The 19,042-nt window shown below is 43.7% G+C and overlaps 1 protein-coding gene across 1 annotated transcript in view; it reads right to left on the reverse strand.

Annotated features, from left to right (window-relative positions):
* Ly86 (lymphocyte antigen 86) overlaps nucleotides 1-18,608 on the reverse strand; it is a 90,297-nt gene extending 71,689 nt beyond the window's left edge. The window contains exon 1 of the mRNA XM_008831653.3: nucleotides 18,447-18,608. Coding sequence (XP_008829875.1) covers nucleotides 18,447-18,582 — 136 coding nt within the window. The 5' untranslated portion in view covers nucleotides 18,583-18,608. The remainder of the gene's footprint in view (nucleotides 1-18,446) is intronic.
* Between the last annotated feature and the right edge of the window lie 434 nt (nucleotides 18,609-19,042).

Raw genomic sequence — 19,042 nt, forward strand, 5'->3', positions numbered from 1 at the left:
CAAGACCAAGCCTGTAAACTTTCAGTCATAAATGGGGAAGGGCTGATGGGCTCATCTCTGCTCAGGAGAGCAACTGACAGTTGCAAACTGCTAGGGGAGAAGAAGCTGTCTTCAGTGATATAGCTACTGGTGAGTTACTCGTTCCTGTGGACAGCTCCACACTCCTTCCCATGAAGGCTACTCTGGTTAAACCCAGTGGGTCATGAACCAAAACAAAAAGCACATAAAAATGGGATGGAGACTTAGTGGGAAGGGGGAGAGTTGGTGGGAATAAGGGGGAGATAAGAGGGTGATGGGGTGAGTTTGACTAGAATGGATTATACACACATATGAAATTGCCAAGAGTAAATTAACTTAAAAAAATAAGAGGAAAGAAAAAAGAAAAAAAAAGAGAAGAAAAATATAGTTTAATGACATTTGTAGATATCAAGAAGCATTTTAACACATTTGGGTCAAGACTAAAGCACAATTTAGTTAGGAATTTCAGGTATCCAGATGAGATGGAACTGGCATGAACTACAGTCTTGAATCCTTGATTACTGAGATGGTAAGAATATTCCAAATTGAACAAGGAGGTGCATCACTGTTATATGTTTGGATCACCTGGGGATTCATGTGGCAAGAACGCATTGACACAGAGGATGAAGTGATGCTGAAGCTGAACTGTCAGGTGCATCTTATAGATAAGCTGCATTGAAGTTGGAAAGATGGCAGGATGGGGGTGGTGTAAAAGGCAAGGTCCTACTGAACCCTTCCCTCTGTAGCAGGGGCTACAAATGGTGATAGCTTCCAGATGCATTTTGTTGATTTTTACCATGTTGCCATATATGTAAATGAGGAAGTTTCACCTGTGAATTTTGAATTTTGAAAAACTGGAAATCAGGCATCACAGACCCCACAATTCCACCTGGCAGTTGGACAGAACTCATCACCAGCATTCCTTTAAGGATGAGGTGAGTGCCTGAGTTCCTGACACTTTATGCTGTAAATTATAATTATCTATTTCCTTTCATTATAGGTACTCCCTTATTTATAGTGGGGCTACATGCCTATAGACTTATCATAAATTTAAAAGCATGTAATACCCTTAACTTATCACCCACCCTGGCTAGCAGAGTGCACGTAGCATTGCTTTCCCTCAGAACTGTGGGGCTGGCTGGGAACAGCGGCTCGCTGTCACCACCCTGCATCTAGATAGGATATCACGTCACATATATTTAGGTCAGGAGAAGATCAGAATTCGTGGTTTCATTCACAAGATTGTGAGGTTGATGGCGCTTGTGTTTCTGATCCTTTCTCTACGTCTTGTGTCAGGGGCAAGGTGTAGACCTGTGGCTTTGCAGGAAAGCAGCCGGGACTGCTTATCTCTTGCTCATTCTCCTGTCATCCTTTCTGCACATCACTGCCCCAGGAAGGAAGCCCCGTGAGACCTTAGGATCAGATAATGTGCACGGGGCCTGCTGCTGCTTCTTGTTCTTACTAGCTCTGAAGCCTCAGGCTCGCTTTTGGTAGAACCCTGATCCTTGCCTGCCAGCTGTACTCTGTTCAACCACTGACTGGGTCAAATAAATCAAGTGTGACTAGAAGTTTTTCTCTTAGGTGTGTTCTAAAAACATGAAAACTTATTTACACGCGAGTACCCTTTAATTTTGGAAAACTGAATCCAAGCGTGAGTTGGAAAAGCCATTGTTGTCATTGGAAAGTGATCTTCTTGCCCACTCTGTAGTTGGATTCCAAAGCTCAGTGTGGATCAGCTGGAACTTCTTAAGTCTCTGGAGACTGGACAGTCCTGCTTTCCCTTTTGGAGCATCCTCCATCCAGTGATTCAGACTCAAGGCAGATGACCCTTGTGGAGGAAGTGGTGGCGGAAGACCGGCATTTGTCTGGTTGCTGAAGTTGGTTGTTTATAGCAAGCTTTTCCATATACAGAGAAAAGAATAGAAGCTCCAGGCTCTGGCATCGCACTTTTGGGTTCAAGGGGCCCAAGTCCCACAACTGTTCCCACTGTTCCCAGGTCTCCTGTCACAGTGTGTATTTACTTCAAGCTGTTAAGAGTCCCTGAGGAGGCTCACGTCACAGAAGGCATAACCATTACTTTAAACAAGCACTTTCCTTCTGTCACTCTATGAAAAATACAGTAGCTCTCCCCACCCCCCACACCCTGCAGTTTTACTTCCTACAATTTGTTACCACCATGAACCAAGAATATTAAAATGAAAAATTTCAGAAACAAACCATTTGTAAATTTTAAATTGAGAACGATTCTGAGCAGCCTGATGAAATCTCATGCCATTCCACTCTGTCCCACCCGTGTCTGCATATCCACCTTGTCTGTGGGATTCACTCATTAGCCACTTTGTAGCCAACTTAGTTAACAGATTGGTTGTCATGGACTCACAGTACTTGCATATAAGTGGCTCTTGTCTAGTTGGTAATGGCCCCAAAGTGCAAGAATGTGATGCTGGCTAATTTAAATAACAGTATGTTATTTCAATTGTTTTATTATTAGTTGTTATTTGTCATTTTACTGGGCCTATTTGTAGAGTAAACTTTATCATAGGTATGTATGTGTCATAGTTTCAGCTGTCAACTTGGCACAAACCTCGAGTCACCTGGGAAGAGGGAATCTTAGCTGAAGAACTTCCTCCATCAGGCTGGCTTGTGAGGCATTTTCTTAATTGGTAACTGATGTTGGAGAGCCCAGTCCACTCTTGGTGGTGTCATCCCCAGGCAGTGGGCCTATGCCATATAAGAACCATAGCTTATGGGGGCAAACAAGTAAGCAGCTGTCCCCCAAGGTTCCTGCCTGATTCTGCTTGAGCTCCTGCCTTGGCTTCCCTCAGTGATGGCCTGTAATCTGTAAGCTAAAATGCCCTTTCCTCCCCATGCTTTTGGCCATGGCGTTTCTCACAGCAACAAAAGAGAACTAGGACAGAAAGTACAGAAAAAGCTAAGTATACACAAGGTCAGTACTCTTTATGATGTCACAAATCTGCTGGGGGGCTTGGAGTGAATCCTTCAGGGAAACAGGCAGAAATAACACATGCCATTCTCATGTAAAATATACTGTAATAGTAAATATACAATAGAATTGTTGGTTCTTTTTACTATAACTGAATCCCATGGATCTTTTGCATGCAAAGCTTCATTTTCTAGGGTCTTGGGCACGAAGGGATGTGGGCAAGACAGGCACCTGGAATAAGGAAACTTTGCTCTTTGGAGATCTGGGTCCAAGGACAGAGTCTGGTCCTCGTTTATGTGGTAGGTCTGATCTGAAACTGGGTTGATTCTCTTGGTGTTTTTTACGTTTAAAGGGGAAGCAAAACTTTCTTGCAAGGGTTCCATCGGGTTTTGTCCTTGACTGGCTTTGTGACTACAGCTGGAACACATTGCATTTCTGGCTTAGGGGTTTCTCTTCTTAACTAGGGGGAGTTTAGACTGAAGCCTCACGTCTCTAACAGGGCTTGAACTTATTCTAGCCTATAAGAGACCTCTTAGTTTGCCTATAGGCAGGTCTGGCAGGATGCTGACCCTCCCTTCAGAATGCCAGACTTTGGGGGAAATTAGTCAACCAGTGACAACTTTCCCCACATGCAGTTTCACCAGCAGCCACAAGACAGACTGTCAGAACCAACAGCTCTGCCTCTTGAGACACTTCCTGGGCCCCTCACCCCATGCTGGGCATGTTTCCCTTTCCTTTCAACCTCTGAGAATGTGGCCAAACAGGCCAACATCCTCCATTCCCACTGCCCTGTGCACTTCAGGCAGTCTAGTGTGACCTGCAACACCTGTTTGAGACAGAGTACAGGTCAAGGGAACTCTTTAATATCTCCTTTGCTGATTGTGGTCAGTGGCATTAATGATACCAGGAAGTTGCTGGGGCAGGAAGAAAGACAGCATTGCTGTTTTGATGTCTTGGAGATCTCATCTTGTGGCTCTGTCTCTAGGAATTACTTAGCAGGCACATCTGAGTCATAACAAAGATGAGAAGGAAACTGGGTCACATCCTAAGCACATGTGCATGAGGCCTCATTCTTTGTTATTTGGAAATTAAGAATGTTTTTATCCATATGGACAGAACAGAGACAATTATGAGGTTTTCTCTATCTTTGTACATGAGTAGGAGGGAGGACAAAGAGTTGTGAATGAGCCAGACAGCTTTGGAAAAAACAAATGATCAGCTCAAGTGGCCCCATATAAAAATTCAGTAGATGGGCTAAGAGTGTAGCTTAGTGGTAGAGTGCTTGCCTGGTACACTCTTGGCTCTGGGTTCCATCCCCATTCCAAAACCATGTCAGTAGAAGGCTGGACTGGTACCAGCAATCTCAGAACATATAAGTAGAAAGACAGCTCAGTGCTAAGAGGGTGAATCAGCTCAGTTTTGCAGAGATGAGCCTTAACTATGCAGACAAAATTCCATCTTCTTTTCTAAGTGGCCCTCTGATTATTTGTCAAGACAGCCTCAGCAGACATAAGCTCCCAAGGATACAATAATGGGAGGGCAGCGAGCTACATAACAACAACTCAGCAAACCTCGCCATATTTTGAAGGAGAAAGTACCAAAGTAGAGGTAACTCTGTGGGAAGAGGGGCTTTAGAGGTCTTCAGACTGTATGGGAAACAACACGGAAAGCTTAATCTGATCACTAGCCACCAAGCCCAGAATCCACTGGCCCTCAGGTCAAAGCCCTATATCCTTTGCTCATCAGTAGAGGTGAAGCTCTTTTATCTTCGATCTGTAACATGCGAGATACATAGAGAAATACTCCAATGAACACTGCTACAACCTCAGGAAAGGGTAAAGTTAGAGATAAGAGTGATCAAGTTCGTGCCATGGTCTATAACTATAATCCCAATTACTTAGGGAACTGAGGCAGAAGGATCAAGAGTTTGAGGTCAGCCTGAGCAGCATAGTGAGAACTTGTATCAAATTTTAAAAAATTAAGAAAATAAAAAGAATGTCAATACAAAGATGAAAAATAAATTTAGATTCCTAGTATCAATATTTTGAAACAAGTTTAAGAAAAATAGTTAAGTGGAATGAATTTGTGATAATTTCTACATACTTTCTCTGCTGTTGCAAGTTTTAAAACAATTAGGAAAAAAATTGTTATATTCTAATAAGCACTTAAAAAAATCCTATTAATGAATTTGTGGCTAATATAGGCATGTCTGCAAAAGCTTGTTAGTAGTTGTGTAAACAGTGTTTATATGTTTAAAGGGATATTTTAAAACAGTAAGAAAGACTAAATTGATACTAATATGCAGTGAAGCATTTTGGATAAGAAAGGTCTCAGGTAAGGCGGGAAAGAAAGCCTCCTGATATCACACAAAGGGGCTCCTGGTCTTCATTGTTAACAGGCAAAGGGGCTCCTCTACATCCTGGAGCACGTTGCTCCCTGTTCATGCCTCACTCACTAGCCTCACACAGATGTGCAGGCACCTGCTTCCTGGTTGATCTCTGCACACTTCTGGCATCTTGCTTTCTCTAGTTCCCTAGAAAAAAGCTGCTGGGTCAGGGGACCTGAGATATCACCTTAGGAGGTATCCAGCAAAGGAGCAACACCAACCTAGAGGAAACGCAGCACCTGCGCAGGCCACCCTTCTCTTCCTACACAGATCCCTGCCTCGTTGCTTGGGTCTTGAGGGGAGCACCCATGGCTCTGTGTCTCCCAGTTGCTGCTGTCAGTCTGGGTGGCCTCTGTCAGCTGGGTGTTCCTTATATCTGGAGCCTGGCTCTGCACAGTTGTTCCAGTTGCACAGTTGGAGCTTGTGGTGGGTTTTTCACCGAAGGTCGCTTTCCTCAGATTATGGTGTCCTGTCTCCTGCCTACATCCTCCTCAGGCCAGGACCCCATGGCTGCCCGTGCCATTGGGAGTGTGTCGATTATATTGTAGCTTTTAGAAAACCAACTGCTGAGCTGGAAGACAGCCCTCACCATCTCTACCTCTCCAAAGAGTCTCCTCCCCTAACATGAACAGAGCCAGCTGCCCATGGGGATTTTATGTGAGGACTAGAAAAAGCAGTAGATAGCCTTTCAGAACACATTTTTTTCCTGCCTGCCAAAGAGGCCTCCTTAGAACCACAGACTCTTGGCTTTCTTCCCCCTGTAGGTCCCTGTTCACTAAATTACTTAACATCTTTCAAATATGTTTAGAAGAATTCACCCTGCCTTAGGGATTTGGCTGCAAAGTGTTTCCCTTTAAGCCAAAGCCCTAGAGGCTCCAGTGGCAGGATCCCAGAAACCCAGCTACTGGGATTGTTTCCCTTCTAGCACCTGTTCACTTTCAACTAGCTTTTAAAAATTAGCATCTTGGAGGCTGGAAAGATGGCTCTGTAATTAAGAGCACCAGCTGCTCTTACAGAAGACCTAGGTTTGATTCCCAACACACACATGGTGGCTGACAACCGCCAATAATTCTAGTTCTGGGGGAATCCGACACCTTCTTCTGACCTCTACAAGCATTGCATGACACAGATGCACATACATACATGCAGGCAATGCACTCACATGCATAAAATTAAAAAAATATATATATTAAAAAATTGTATCTCATTATTAACACCCTTGTATTTTTAAAGTCAATTTCCTGTCTTTAAATTTGACCAAAAAGCTAATTGTCCTTCAGGAAGTCTGCTGTTGAGTCCTACATGCTCAAAGTTATCACTTTGGCGCTCTCTCTCTTATCCTCTCTCTCGCTCTCTCTCTCGCTCAGTATGTGTCTATATTTCCTTAGTTATACAACAGTTTTATAGCCTTATTAATCTGGAAAAATAAACTAAGGGAGATTACTTTCTGTGTCAATATTTGAAGGCATTGCTAAATGACTATATGGCCTGTGATTTTTTTCATGTTATTATGTTGTTTCTTTGGAGTTTGCTTTATGCCCCATTTGCTCCAGAATTATTAGGCTCCGAGGAAAGCAGTTTTTTTCTCATCCCTTTCCTCCCAGGATACCTCGAAGCTTTTTGATGAACATTTTAACAATATGCCTTGTTCATTGTGCTACAGGACTAGGTCATTTGTGATTTAGCCTCTATTCTACAGGACATGTTGCCAGCATTGTTTTACATTCTTAAAGTCTGATTAATTGTCTGCTTTGACTACCTTGATGGATTATTCAGGTGCCTGTGCATGACCTGACTCAGACTTAGTAATTAAGGGACATTTTGGAGGTCAAGTAAATTGCCCACCCTGATGCAAACTCCAACTATTTATAAAACCTATTCAAGCAATGTGGATGAACCTTATTACCTTAGAGGATAGGAGAGCGGATGTTGACTATAAGCCTGAAGAAGCATGGGGATCAGGTACAGTGCTAACTTAACCCTGGGAACTCCCAGGGGCTGGCAGGGCCCATGGGATCAACCACAGCATACTGCCCAAGACAGAATGTCCCTCTTTTCTTCACTAACTACTCTACAGTGGAATCTGTTGTTGGATATAGGAAATGGGCTTCTTTATGTAATAAGCATGCCAAATGCACAGCAGAGTCCTGATGGCACAACACATCATTCTTATTGATGAGAGAATTTCCTCACTTGCTTTTTTAACTTTGGGGGATATCATTTCTAGATACCAACTTGTAACAAAAGAGAACATGAGGCACACCATTGCAAATGTAAGTATAGGGGTCCTTACCTGCTAAGCTGCCTGTAAGCTTGCAGAAAACTCCAGGGTTCCAGTTTTTGTGAGTCATCACCCATGCAGGGTGGGGTTATGATGATGTAACTGCATTTGAGTCATTCATGTTCCTGTAAATACCCTCTTCCCCATGTTCCTATAAATAACCCCAATAAACCCATTGGTTCACAATATCAGTGGTATTGTTACCTTGGTCTATGGTCAGTTCCCTATCTGTGTGATGGGTTACTTTGTTTAAGTCTTCTCATAAATAGTCACACAAGAGATCTTTAGGCCACTGTGGGGGTGCCCTCAAAGGGAATTGAAGGACCCTGGTCTCTTCTCTCACTATTTTATGTCTTGCTTATGAAACGGGTTGTTTTCTTTACTCTTGCCATGAAGAGCTATTTCACCAGAGACCCAAAGAGATGGGAGGAATCACAGACTTAAGCCTCTGCACTATGAGCCCAAATAAGCTTCTCTTTAAACATGATTATACCACTTGTATGGCAATGTTGTCTGTATCAAAAACAGACACATTGATGAATGAAATAGAATTGAGGACCCAGATTTAATTAACAAACTTAGAGTCACTTGATTTTGACAAAGGGGCCAAAAACACACTGGAGAAACACAAATTCAACAAATGGTGCTGGTCAAACTGGATATCTGCATGTAGAAGAATGAAACTAGATCCCTCTCTCTCACCATGCACTAAACTCAGCTCCAAATGGATCAAGGACCTCAACATAAGACTTGATACCCTGACTCTGATAGATGAGAAAGCAGGGAATACATCAGAACATGTAGGCACAGGAAAGGACTTTCTGAACAGGAGTCTGGATAGCCTAGGCATTGAGACTAACAATTGATGAATAAGACCTCATGATCTAAAATGCTTCTGTACAGCAAAGGACACTAGCATTTGACGGAACAGGCAACCTACAAAATGGGAAAAATCTTTACCAACTACCTATGACAGAGGGTTAGTATTTATACAAAGTATCAAAATTAAGCATCAAAAACTCCCAAAACTCCAATTAGAAATTAGGGCAAGTATCTTGAAACACAAGGTAAACATTTTTTAAATGTTTAACATTTTTAGCAGTCATGAAATACAAATTAAAACTACTTTAAGATTTCATCTTACCACAGTGATAATATCTAAGATCCAAAACAAACAACGACAAATGCTGACAAGGATGTGGGGAAAGGGGGACACTTGTTCACTGCTGGTGGGAGTGCAAACTGGTGCAGCCACTATGAAAATCAGTGTGTAGATTTCCGCCAATGCTAGAAATAGATCTACCACATGAACTAACTGTACCACTCTTGGGCATATACACAAAGGACTCTATATCCTACCACAGAGATACTTGATAATCTATGTTCATTTCTGCTCTATTCACAATAGTCATGAAATGGAAGCAACCTAGATGTCCATCAGCTGATGAATGGCTAAGGAAAACATGGTACATTTACACAATGGAATATTATTCAGCAGTTAAGTAAAGCAAAATGATGAAACTTACAGGTGAATAAATGGAATTAGAAACAATTGTCCGGAGTGAGGTAATCTAGACCCAGAAAGATAAATGTTAAATGTTCTCTCTCATAAGTGAATGCTAGCTTTGAGTCTTTAGATATGTGTGTTTCAATGGGAAAGTCCATAAAGGTCAGGAAACTAGTAAGGGGCCATGGGGGGAGGCTTTATGTGAAAGGAGATAGAATGCAGTGACATAAAGGGGGGGAGGAAGAATGGAATAGGAAGCATTAAATGGAGTGAGGAATGGGAAGGCAGGGTGGAGGAGGGTATATGGGGAGGGATAACTAACACTAAAGACCTTTTGAGGGCCCGGAGAGATGGCTCAGTGGTTAAGAACACTGGCTGTTCTTGCAGAAGACTCGGGTTTGAATCCCAGCACCCACATGACAGCTAACAATTATCTGTAACTCCAGTTACAGGGGATCTGACAGTCTCTTCTGTTGTCTGTGGGCATTGCACAACACAGGTACACTTACCTACATGCAGGCAATACACGCATACACAAAAATAAAAATAATAAATAAAAATTTTTTTAAAAGGACCTTTTGAAAAAGTCCTATGGAAACACTATTATAGAGGCCTCTTAAACACATATACAGTATAATGGGTTTAAATGGAGTTACTCTACAACAGAGTTGGGGTGGGGAGAACAATGCCCCAACCAAACACTACAGGCTAGCCAATAAAAATCTCAATTCCAGGAATTGGCTCCATCTTTTGGAACTGTTGACTAGGGAGGCACCATAGATACTTAGACAAAACTGGCTGTTGCCATTGCTCTTGGTCACTGGTCAGAATTTGATGGTAAGACCCTATCGCTGAAGACACTACATATGTGAGTCATAAAACAAACAAGGAGAAGTCAAGCTGGTACTGACCTCAAGCTTTCATCTCTGCTTGCTAGCTTTAATAGTGCTGGAGGGTGATGTGCATGCTACCAGAGGTGATAAGTAATCATCAACCTTGCCCAGCTGCAAGCTAGAAAAGCAACTGGCCTGGCAAGATATGCCTGTTGGTACAATAGTGGAATGAATGTTATGGGAATAATCAACCACTTTCTGATTGGATTTGAGGCCCTCTTCACAAGATAGAGTCCGTTCCTGACAATGTAATCAGGCCTAGGAACTTGTGTCTAGAGAAGTCACAGGCTGTAGGGGAGAATCTAATACAATTATTCTACAAAAGGGACATAGAATTAAACTAGTGACTTACTCTTATAAGCATAGATTAATGTATCTTTCAACTCTCACCAAAGAAGTTTCTTATTATAGCACATGGTAATTAACACAGAGACCCACAACTAGTCACCATGAAGGGAATAAGAGACTGCAGTGTGCTTAGCCATGAATTGGACATCTATATCATACCCTTTCCTCCTAAGACTCCGTGATCACTGTGGAAAAGGGGGTGGAAAAATTTTAAGAGCCAGAGGTAGTGGATAGCTACAAGGAAACAGTTTTCCAGACAGCTGGACATTTATTAATATGACTCATAGCAATTGTGACAGCATGCACAAGACCTTCATGTTCTCAAACCAGACAAAATTCCAGCATAGGATGGGGGAGACAGGCCAGAAGCCTCAACCCTAGCTGAAGAACAATTGGCAACTGATAGCTTCCAGGAGAGAGTGAGTCAGTTTTCTTTAACGGTGTGACACTGGGTGGGTTGACCAGGCTCGAGGGGATGGACTAACCCTGAAGAGATTTGGGGACACAAGTTAGGCTTCATGGGCCTTAAAAAATAATACAGAACACGAAGCTGGTGGCGGGGTAGTAGGTGGGAATAGAAATAGGGGAGGCAGTCTGAGTGTAATCAATATACATTGCATTTAGTTCTCAAAAGAATCAATACAAATATTTTTTTAAAAAAAGATGTGAAGCCATTCAGGCATGTGTCACGGGTTCTATCCTCTACCTGGTTGACATCAAAGTATGTGAAATTACAAGATTTGCCAAAAATTGCAACCTAGAGCTCTGTCATCCATTCATCATGAAAAACTTAGTAACAAAACTCACAACAGCCACAACAAAACAGTTATGGATGCTTTCCTGTGGGACAGGTAGCTTATCCTTTCCCATGATAACTGAAGTTTCATTCAGAATGAGCTGGTGACATTCAGGGAGGGTTCTACAAAGGCCCTTCAACAGTCTGTCCTGATTCGGGGCCCCCATTCACACTAAGGAGAGTGGCACTGCTTAGACATGCTAGCCAGGACACTCTACTTTGGGGAGAAACTCCTCTCCTTGTTTACACCCCAATATCAGGAAAAGCTGAAAATTTCCTCTCCTTAAAAACTGGTTTATTTTAGAAATGTCATTTCCTTGTTTGTTTGATTTGCCTTCAAGGTTGCCCATAGTCAGATATACTTTTAAAAAAATATTTTGTTTATTATTTTTCATATATGTGTATGAGTGCAATGCTTGCATGTATGTAAGTGCACTCATGTTGTGCAATGCCCGTAAAAGTCAGAAGATCGTATTGAATTCTCCTGAAACTGGAGTTACAGTGGCTAGCTACAATGTGGGTGCTGGGAATTGAACCCAGGTCCTCTGCAAGAGCAGCTAGTGCTCTTGTAACTGCTGAGTCATCTCTCCAGCCCCGTCAGATACACGTCTACTGGGCTGAATGATATCTTATAAAGTCACCTGCAGCAAAGATTAATTTAGCATGTAGTGTGTGCTGAGAACTTTTCCTGTGGTCCTTTTCACTGAATTTGCAGGTAGACCTGTGAGGCAGGTGAAATATTTTCCTACTACAGTAGGCTGAAAAATAGTCACTCTAAACTTCTGTTCTAGTTACTTTCTATTGCTGTGATAAACACCACAATCAGAACCAACTTGGAGAGGATTTATTTGTCTTACACACTCTCATTAGAATTCATCACTGAAAGAAGCCAGGGCAGGAACTCAGGGCAAGAACCCAGAGGCAGGAACTGAAGCACAGATCATGGAGGAATGCTCCTTACTGGCTTGCTCCTCTGGCCTGTGCTCAGCCTGCTTCCTTGTAAAACTCAAGACCACCTGCCTAGGGGTGTCACCACTCACAATGACTGGGCCCTCCTATATCAACCAGCAATTAGGAAAACATATCACAGACTTGCCCGCAGTGCAGCGATTCAGAGGAAATTCCTCAATTGAGGCTCCCTCTTCCCAGGTATGTCAAGTTGACAAATGAAGCTATCCAGCACGATATCCATGTCCTTGTCTCTGGAACCTGTGAATGCTCTTATACAGGGCCAAAGAGTTTTGCCATGATTAAGGATCTTATCCTAATACAAATGTCCTTAGAGGAAGGAGGTGGAGGTATCTGACATAGAGCAGGAAAGCAATTTGATGGCTGAAACAAGATGCTACAATGTTGCCCCTGAATATGTAGGAAGAGGCCATGAACTAAGAAACACAGATGTATACACTGAAAAATGCCATAATTCTTCCCTAGAGCATCTAAGAGTGTGAGGTCTAGCCAACAGTAAAACTGACTTCATACTTCTGTTCTCCAGAACCGAGATGATTAATGTGTGCTTTACAAAACACTATTCATTAAAAAAATTTGTGGGCTGGGCGTGGTGGCGCATGCCTTTAATCCCAGCACTCGGGAGGCAGAGGCAGGCGGATTTCTGTGAGTTCAAGGCCAACCTAGTCAACATAGTGAGTTCGAGGACAGCTAGGGCTACAGGGAGACCCTGTCTCAAAAAGACCAAAAAAAAAAAAATTTTTGTGTGTGTATGTGCATGGTGTGTGTGTGTGTGTGTGTGTGTGTGTGTGTGTGTGTGTGTGTGTATATGCACAAGCATATAGGTACTAGAGAAAAACCTTGGGTGGTGTTCCTCAGGTGATGTCCATCTTAATTTTTGAGACAAGGTCTTTCATTTCTCCTGGAACTCACTAATTAGGTTTGGCCGGCTAGGGAACCCCAGAGATCCATCTGCCTCTACTTACTCAGTGCTGGGATTAGACACATACCACCACACTTGGATTTTTGACATGGGTCCTGGGGATTGAACCCAGGTCCTCATACTTATATAGCAGGCACTATACAGACTAAGTACATTTCCGGAACCCCCATGTATGCTATTTTAAGTCATGGAGTAAAACTTGTAGCATGATAGGAAGCTAATAAATATCCACCTCATAAACAAAGACCTGAGACCTAGAGAGTTCTCCCCAAAGATCTGAATGAGATTTGCTGACTCCAGATCCTAAATCCCTCTCTCACCTGCCTCATCTGTTGCTTGTGTTTTGACTTCCCTTGCTTTTGTTCTCCTTAGTTCAGGCTGTATGACACATTATCATAGACTGAGTAGCTTTAGTCCTTTAGGACAAACTTGGTATTTCCCACAATTCATGAGTCTGAAAGTTTGAGATAAAAAGCCCAACATTCTTGGTGTGAGATGCTGGCTCTAGGATTTCTTTTAAAATATATTTTATCTATTACTTTTATTTTTATGTGTATGAGTACATTTTATGTGTATGTGTACATTGCCTGCACGCATGTAAGTGCACCTGTGTTGTGCAATACCTGCACAGAGGTCAAAAGAAGGCATTGGATTCCCTGGAATCAGAGTTACAGATGCTGTCAGCTGCCATGTGGGTTCTGGGAACTGAACCTGGGTCCTCTGCAAGAGCAGCCAGTGCTCTAAACCTCTGAACCATCTCTCCAACCCCCTAGGGTGTCTTTTATAAGAGCACTAATCTCATTCTTATGGGGTCCCTTCTCATGACCTAATCACCTCACAAAAGTCAACCCCTATACCATCACCTTGGAGGTAGGATTTAACATAGGAATAAAAAGTGTTTAGTTTTTATTGTTGTATATGTGTGCATGTACGTGTTGTTTATGGATGAGTGAGGGCATGCACATGACACAGTGTGCAAGTGGAGGTCAGAGGAAAACTATGTGGAGTCTGTTCTTTCCTTCCACCTTTACATGGGTTCTGGGGATTGAACTCAGGTCATCAGGTTTGCAGTCAAGCACGTTTACCCACTGAGCCATCTCAGCGGCCCTGGCATAATTTTTTTTGAGGGGCTCCTTTCTCTCTTGCTTACCCACTTCTCCCATTGCTATTGTTTATTTTTTCCCTAGTCATGTGTATGTTTATAAGCTACCTTGATCATCTGTACTAGGGTCTGCATATGAGTGGCTGCATTGGTGGGCCTTTGTCCCAATATCCCCAGGCCTTTGTACTATTTTATGATTTAGCATAGGAAAGATCCCAGAATGTTCTCACCCTTTGCTTTGACACACTGGTCTTCTTGCAGCCCTCATGGTTGTGACAGGTTAGGACTGCTGCTTTTTCAGAAAATTTTGCTTATTTCCTGGTTAGGTTTTTGTTTTGTTTTGTTTTTGTGTTTTTGAGACAGGGTCTCTTACAGCTAGGTCACCCTCAAACTCTATAAAGCCAAAGCTGACCTTGAACTCCCTGATCCCCCTGCCTCTACTTCGTAAGTATTGGGACTCCAGGCTTGTGCCACCATGCTGACTTCCCGATTAGCATTACATTTCCAGAAACTGCTTATGAAGTTGCTTCTTCCTCTACCAAGATTTTTGTATGATTCAGAGGACACTTTCTAGCTTAAGGTCTCCTCCCCCAAAACTAAAATCACAAGATGAAGAGACAAATGAAGCACAAACCTGTCACACGAAAGTTCCTTTGGTTTTCAGATGACCCACAATTATCTGGGCACATAAGACCCTGATGTGCACTAAGATTGCCTCAACAGCCGACTGGCCAGAATGCCACCCTGGCAGCCTCCGCTCTGAGTCAGCAGTATGAGTGGCTGGATGGGGCTGCTCCCCTTCAAACCCAGCAGCAGAATGAGTGACCATCTCTACTTGGGGTGTGCTCCTTTATCCTTCAAAGGTGCAGTGACTTTCAGGACACAGCTTTCCTTTCTACTGACCCCAGAGTGCACCCAAGAGCCCTTCACACTAAAGGCTGTCCAAAGGGTTTTCATGGCTATTGTGATTTTGTTCCTGAATTCTCAAGCCTCCTAACTACAAATGCTATTTCTAGCCACGAATAGCCTCCATTGCAAAGCCTGTGCTCCTACTAACTACCAGAGGGAGCTCTCCAAAACAGAAACTCCTGTGTCAAAAAGGGGAAGCTCACCCTCATGTGGGGCTCCACCCCCAGTTCCACATCATTTCTTAGCCTTCTGAATGCAGCCTGGTTAAGCCTCTGTGTCACTGACTTCCTACATGCTTCTCTTTGTGGAACTCTGCTGTTCCTTCCTCCTCTGTTCCATTCTGCCTGACCACACAGTTCATACCAGGCATGCTGAGAGAGCTTGGTTTCTGGAGTCAGAGAGGCCAGTGACCAATTTGTTTTAATTCCACAAATATTCACTCAACATTTTGTCTTCTCTGGGCCCCTGGGGGGTATCCTTCCTGCAGTACTAGTGGTATAGCCTTTAAAAAGTGAGCTAACCCCTTTAACCCTGTGTTTACACATCTGTACAGCAGGAAACATGCTCATAAAGCACTAAGCATGGTACTTGACACACACAGGCAAGCCCTCCAAGAATATGAGATGTTGCCACTGTTATTTTTTATCATTCCTTAAGCTTGATGATCCAAATCTCACTCTTTTCCAACCGCCATGTCTCCTGGTACATGACACCTACCTTTGTGACATCCTCCCACAAAGCATTTACCCTGTGATTCCATTGGCTGATTCTCCTACTGCTCCTGGATAAAAACTCTGTCTCCTATGCTTTTATTCCAAGTGCCCAGGGCTTGTCCCTGAGGTTTAATCATTCCACAGAGAAGGCCCACCTCAGAGAGATGTGCCGTCCTGGATGGGGAAGCAGCCCTGTGTCCGCGTTCCTTCCCTGGTGACCCCGGTCTTCCTGCCTGTGCTTTAGGTGAGTGAAAGGACACGTGAGGCTTGGCTGCAGTCTGAGGTGGAGTCTGGGACACAGACAAGCCAGTTACGTGAGAGAAAAACTTGGAGAAACAAACACTAGCCAGTCCAAATGTCTCAGCTCTTGCTATCATCCCTCACTTTCAGTGACTAGGGTGCCAGCAGTCTAGGGTCCCATGGCCCCAAGAACAGAGAGTGATGAGCTCAGCAACCCTACCATTCTTTTTAGTTTTTTATGTACTTCAATGTTAAGTACAAAGGAGTAAAATAAGTCCATCAAATTTCCCCAGAAACCAGCCTGACCATCTGTATCTCTTAGGTCAGCTCTGTGGGTGGCAGAAGTCAGGATCAGCTATTTGCATGAGCCTTGTGGTCCAACCAACTCCAGTGCTTAAATAGCATCTTCTCGCCACATCCTCCAGCTCAAAACACATTTGCCCAATCTCCTTGGAGATGTCTAGAGCCTATAACGCCTGCCTTTTCATGGGTCAGTCTGTCTACTCTCCACTGAAAGTTTGATCCTGGGCTCACTTCTCCCCACGCAGGAGTTCTGTGATAGACTGTACTGCATGTCCTCAAATTCATAGGCTGAAGTCTGAACCACCAATGCCTCGCAATATGACAGTATTTAGAGTTTTGGAGGACAGAGCCTTGAGACAAAGTCTCATGTATTCCAGGCTAGCCTCAAATTTGCTAGGATGACGTGAAACTCCTGACCCTTCTTGCTCCAGCTCCCAAGGGCTGGGATTATAGGCATGCAACACCACACTTGGCCCTAAAGTTAGTGTTTCTAAAGAGGTGACCTGTTTATTTATTTACTTCTTTGTTTTTATTCTTTTGAGGCAAGGTCTCATTGTGAAATGAAGGTTGGTCTGGAACTCAAAATCTTACAGCCTCCACCATCTGAGTGATGGGAATACAGGCCATGTGCCACCATGTCTCAACCTAATTAACTCTGTGTGCATGTGCGTGTGAGTGTGCGTGTACGTGTGTGTGTGTGTGTGTGTGGTGTGTGTGTTACTGGGCATGGAACCCAGGACTTTGCTTATGCTAGGTAAGTACTTTGCCACAGAGTTACATCCCAGCCCATGATATATTTAAAATGAAACTATTAGAATGAGCTTAATTCACCCTGACTAGTGTCCTTTTAAGAAGAGATTGGCACACAGACACACATGGGGAGAAGACCATGAGAAGACCCAGGGAGAAGATGCCATCTGTGAGTCAAAGGGAGAGGCTTCAGGGGAAACCAGCCCCACCCACACTGTGATCAGATCCCAGCCTCCAGACCTGTGGGGAAAGGAAGTTCTATTTTTAAGGCACTGGGTATGTAGTATTTCATTATCACAGACTTAGCAGATGCAGATAAGGGCTGGCTCAGTTCTATTCATCAGACTGTGATTTCTCTGGAGACAGGTTGATCACATGTCACTTTCAAAGTCTGTTTTGTGCTGCTATCCCAGAATCCCACAGAATGGGCAGTTTATAATAACAGAAACAATTATCTCCCAGTTCTGGAGAATGGGAAACCCACAGTCCAGGGGCCACACACATGAGGGCATTTGTATGGTGTCATAACATCATGAAAGGACCATGGTAGGGAAGATACCAGACTCACTCTTTGTAACTAACCACTCCTGAATTCTGGATACTAGCCAGTCCACTTACACAGACAGAACTCTCTCAACTGGACACATCTCAGTATGTTTTACCTTTCAACACAGTTGTCATCCAAGCTTCAGGGTGGACACAGTCAAACCCCAGAACTCCTTTACACTGCCTTTGGCCCTAGGGAAAAACCCGGCATTGACTGCTATTTACAAAATGCCTGCTGCCTTAATGGGTGATGCATCATGACAAGGGCTCCGAGGAGGCAGCAGAAGGAATCTTTAGGTGAAAGTGGCCTGATTCTCACTCAGCTTGCAAACTGATCACACTGGAAAGGTAGCCTAGATACTCAATTTGGGAATAAATGTTTATTGGAGATTTGTTGATCAATCTGTCCTTTGGAGGCTCTGAGGTACTATTAATATGTTGCTATTTTTTAGACTTTTTTTTTTTGCTTTAGGGTTTTGTTATGTAACTCCAACTGGCCTGAAACTAAATATTCTCCCGACTTAGTCTCCCAAGTGCTGGGAACATAGTCCTGAGCCCTTACAGCTGGCTCCAAACTTAGACTCTTAATTTCTCCATTTTGCCTTCTGTGCTGTTTTCAACAGGCTCTCTGTCCCTTCTCCCATCCTTCCTCACTGCCCCCAAGAGCTTCCAACAGCCCCCAAAGTCTCAGGACATCTGGTAAAAGTGTTGGCTGCTGATAGCCTCTCCCCTCACCCATAGCAATGAAGCTTTTATGCAGCCCACATCTGTAGGCCTTAATTTCCCCATAAATAAAGTGGATATTTTATAGGACCTTACCACAACTCTGGTAGAACACTTCCAAGCCCCCACCGCTGCAGGCCATGTGTGTGGGCCAAGCTTCCCCTCTAACGTGGCCATCACTGCTGGGAGAAATCAGAGTCCACACAAGGAAGGCAGCCGTGACACTATTCATGGCGAGGGCCTGTGTGTGACCCACAGATAAACAAGCCCACTGAAAAGGCCTCCAAAGTTCTTCCTGCCCTCCTCACAAAGGGGCTGGTACATTCAGTTTCACTTCTCAAAAAATAAGACTCCTGGGGATCATCTGAGCTGCAAATGGCAGAGGGCGGGGAGGGGCATTTGAATATTGTTCCACAGGGTCCTCTTGAAATAGCAGGTGAGGATATGCAGGTCTGGGATAAACCGAACATTGACTTCCGGCTTTCACAGGAAGAGGTTGGGAAATAGTGTGTGAATCCCTCTGAACAGCCATCCTTAGGGCCCTCATCCCCAGGTGCAGCTGTGAACTCAGGCGAGATTACCCTCAGGCTCCCATGTGTTTTCCATCAGAACATAAGTCTCTAAAAGCTCCTGCTATGGGCTGTGGGCAAGGAGCTGGCGGGGGCCAGCAGGCACATTTGGCATCTTAAGGG

The sequence above is a fragment of the Nannospalax galili genome, unplaced genomic scaffold (assembly GCF_000622305.1).
Source record: "Nannospalax galili isolate Female #2095 unplaced genomic scaffold, S.galili_v1.0 scaffold72, whole genome shotgun sequence".
Lineage (NCBI taxonomy): Eukaryota > Metazoa > Chordata > Mammalia > Rodentia > Spalacidae > Nannospalax > Nannospalax galili.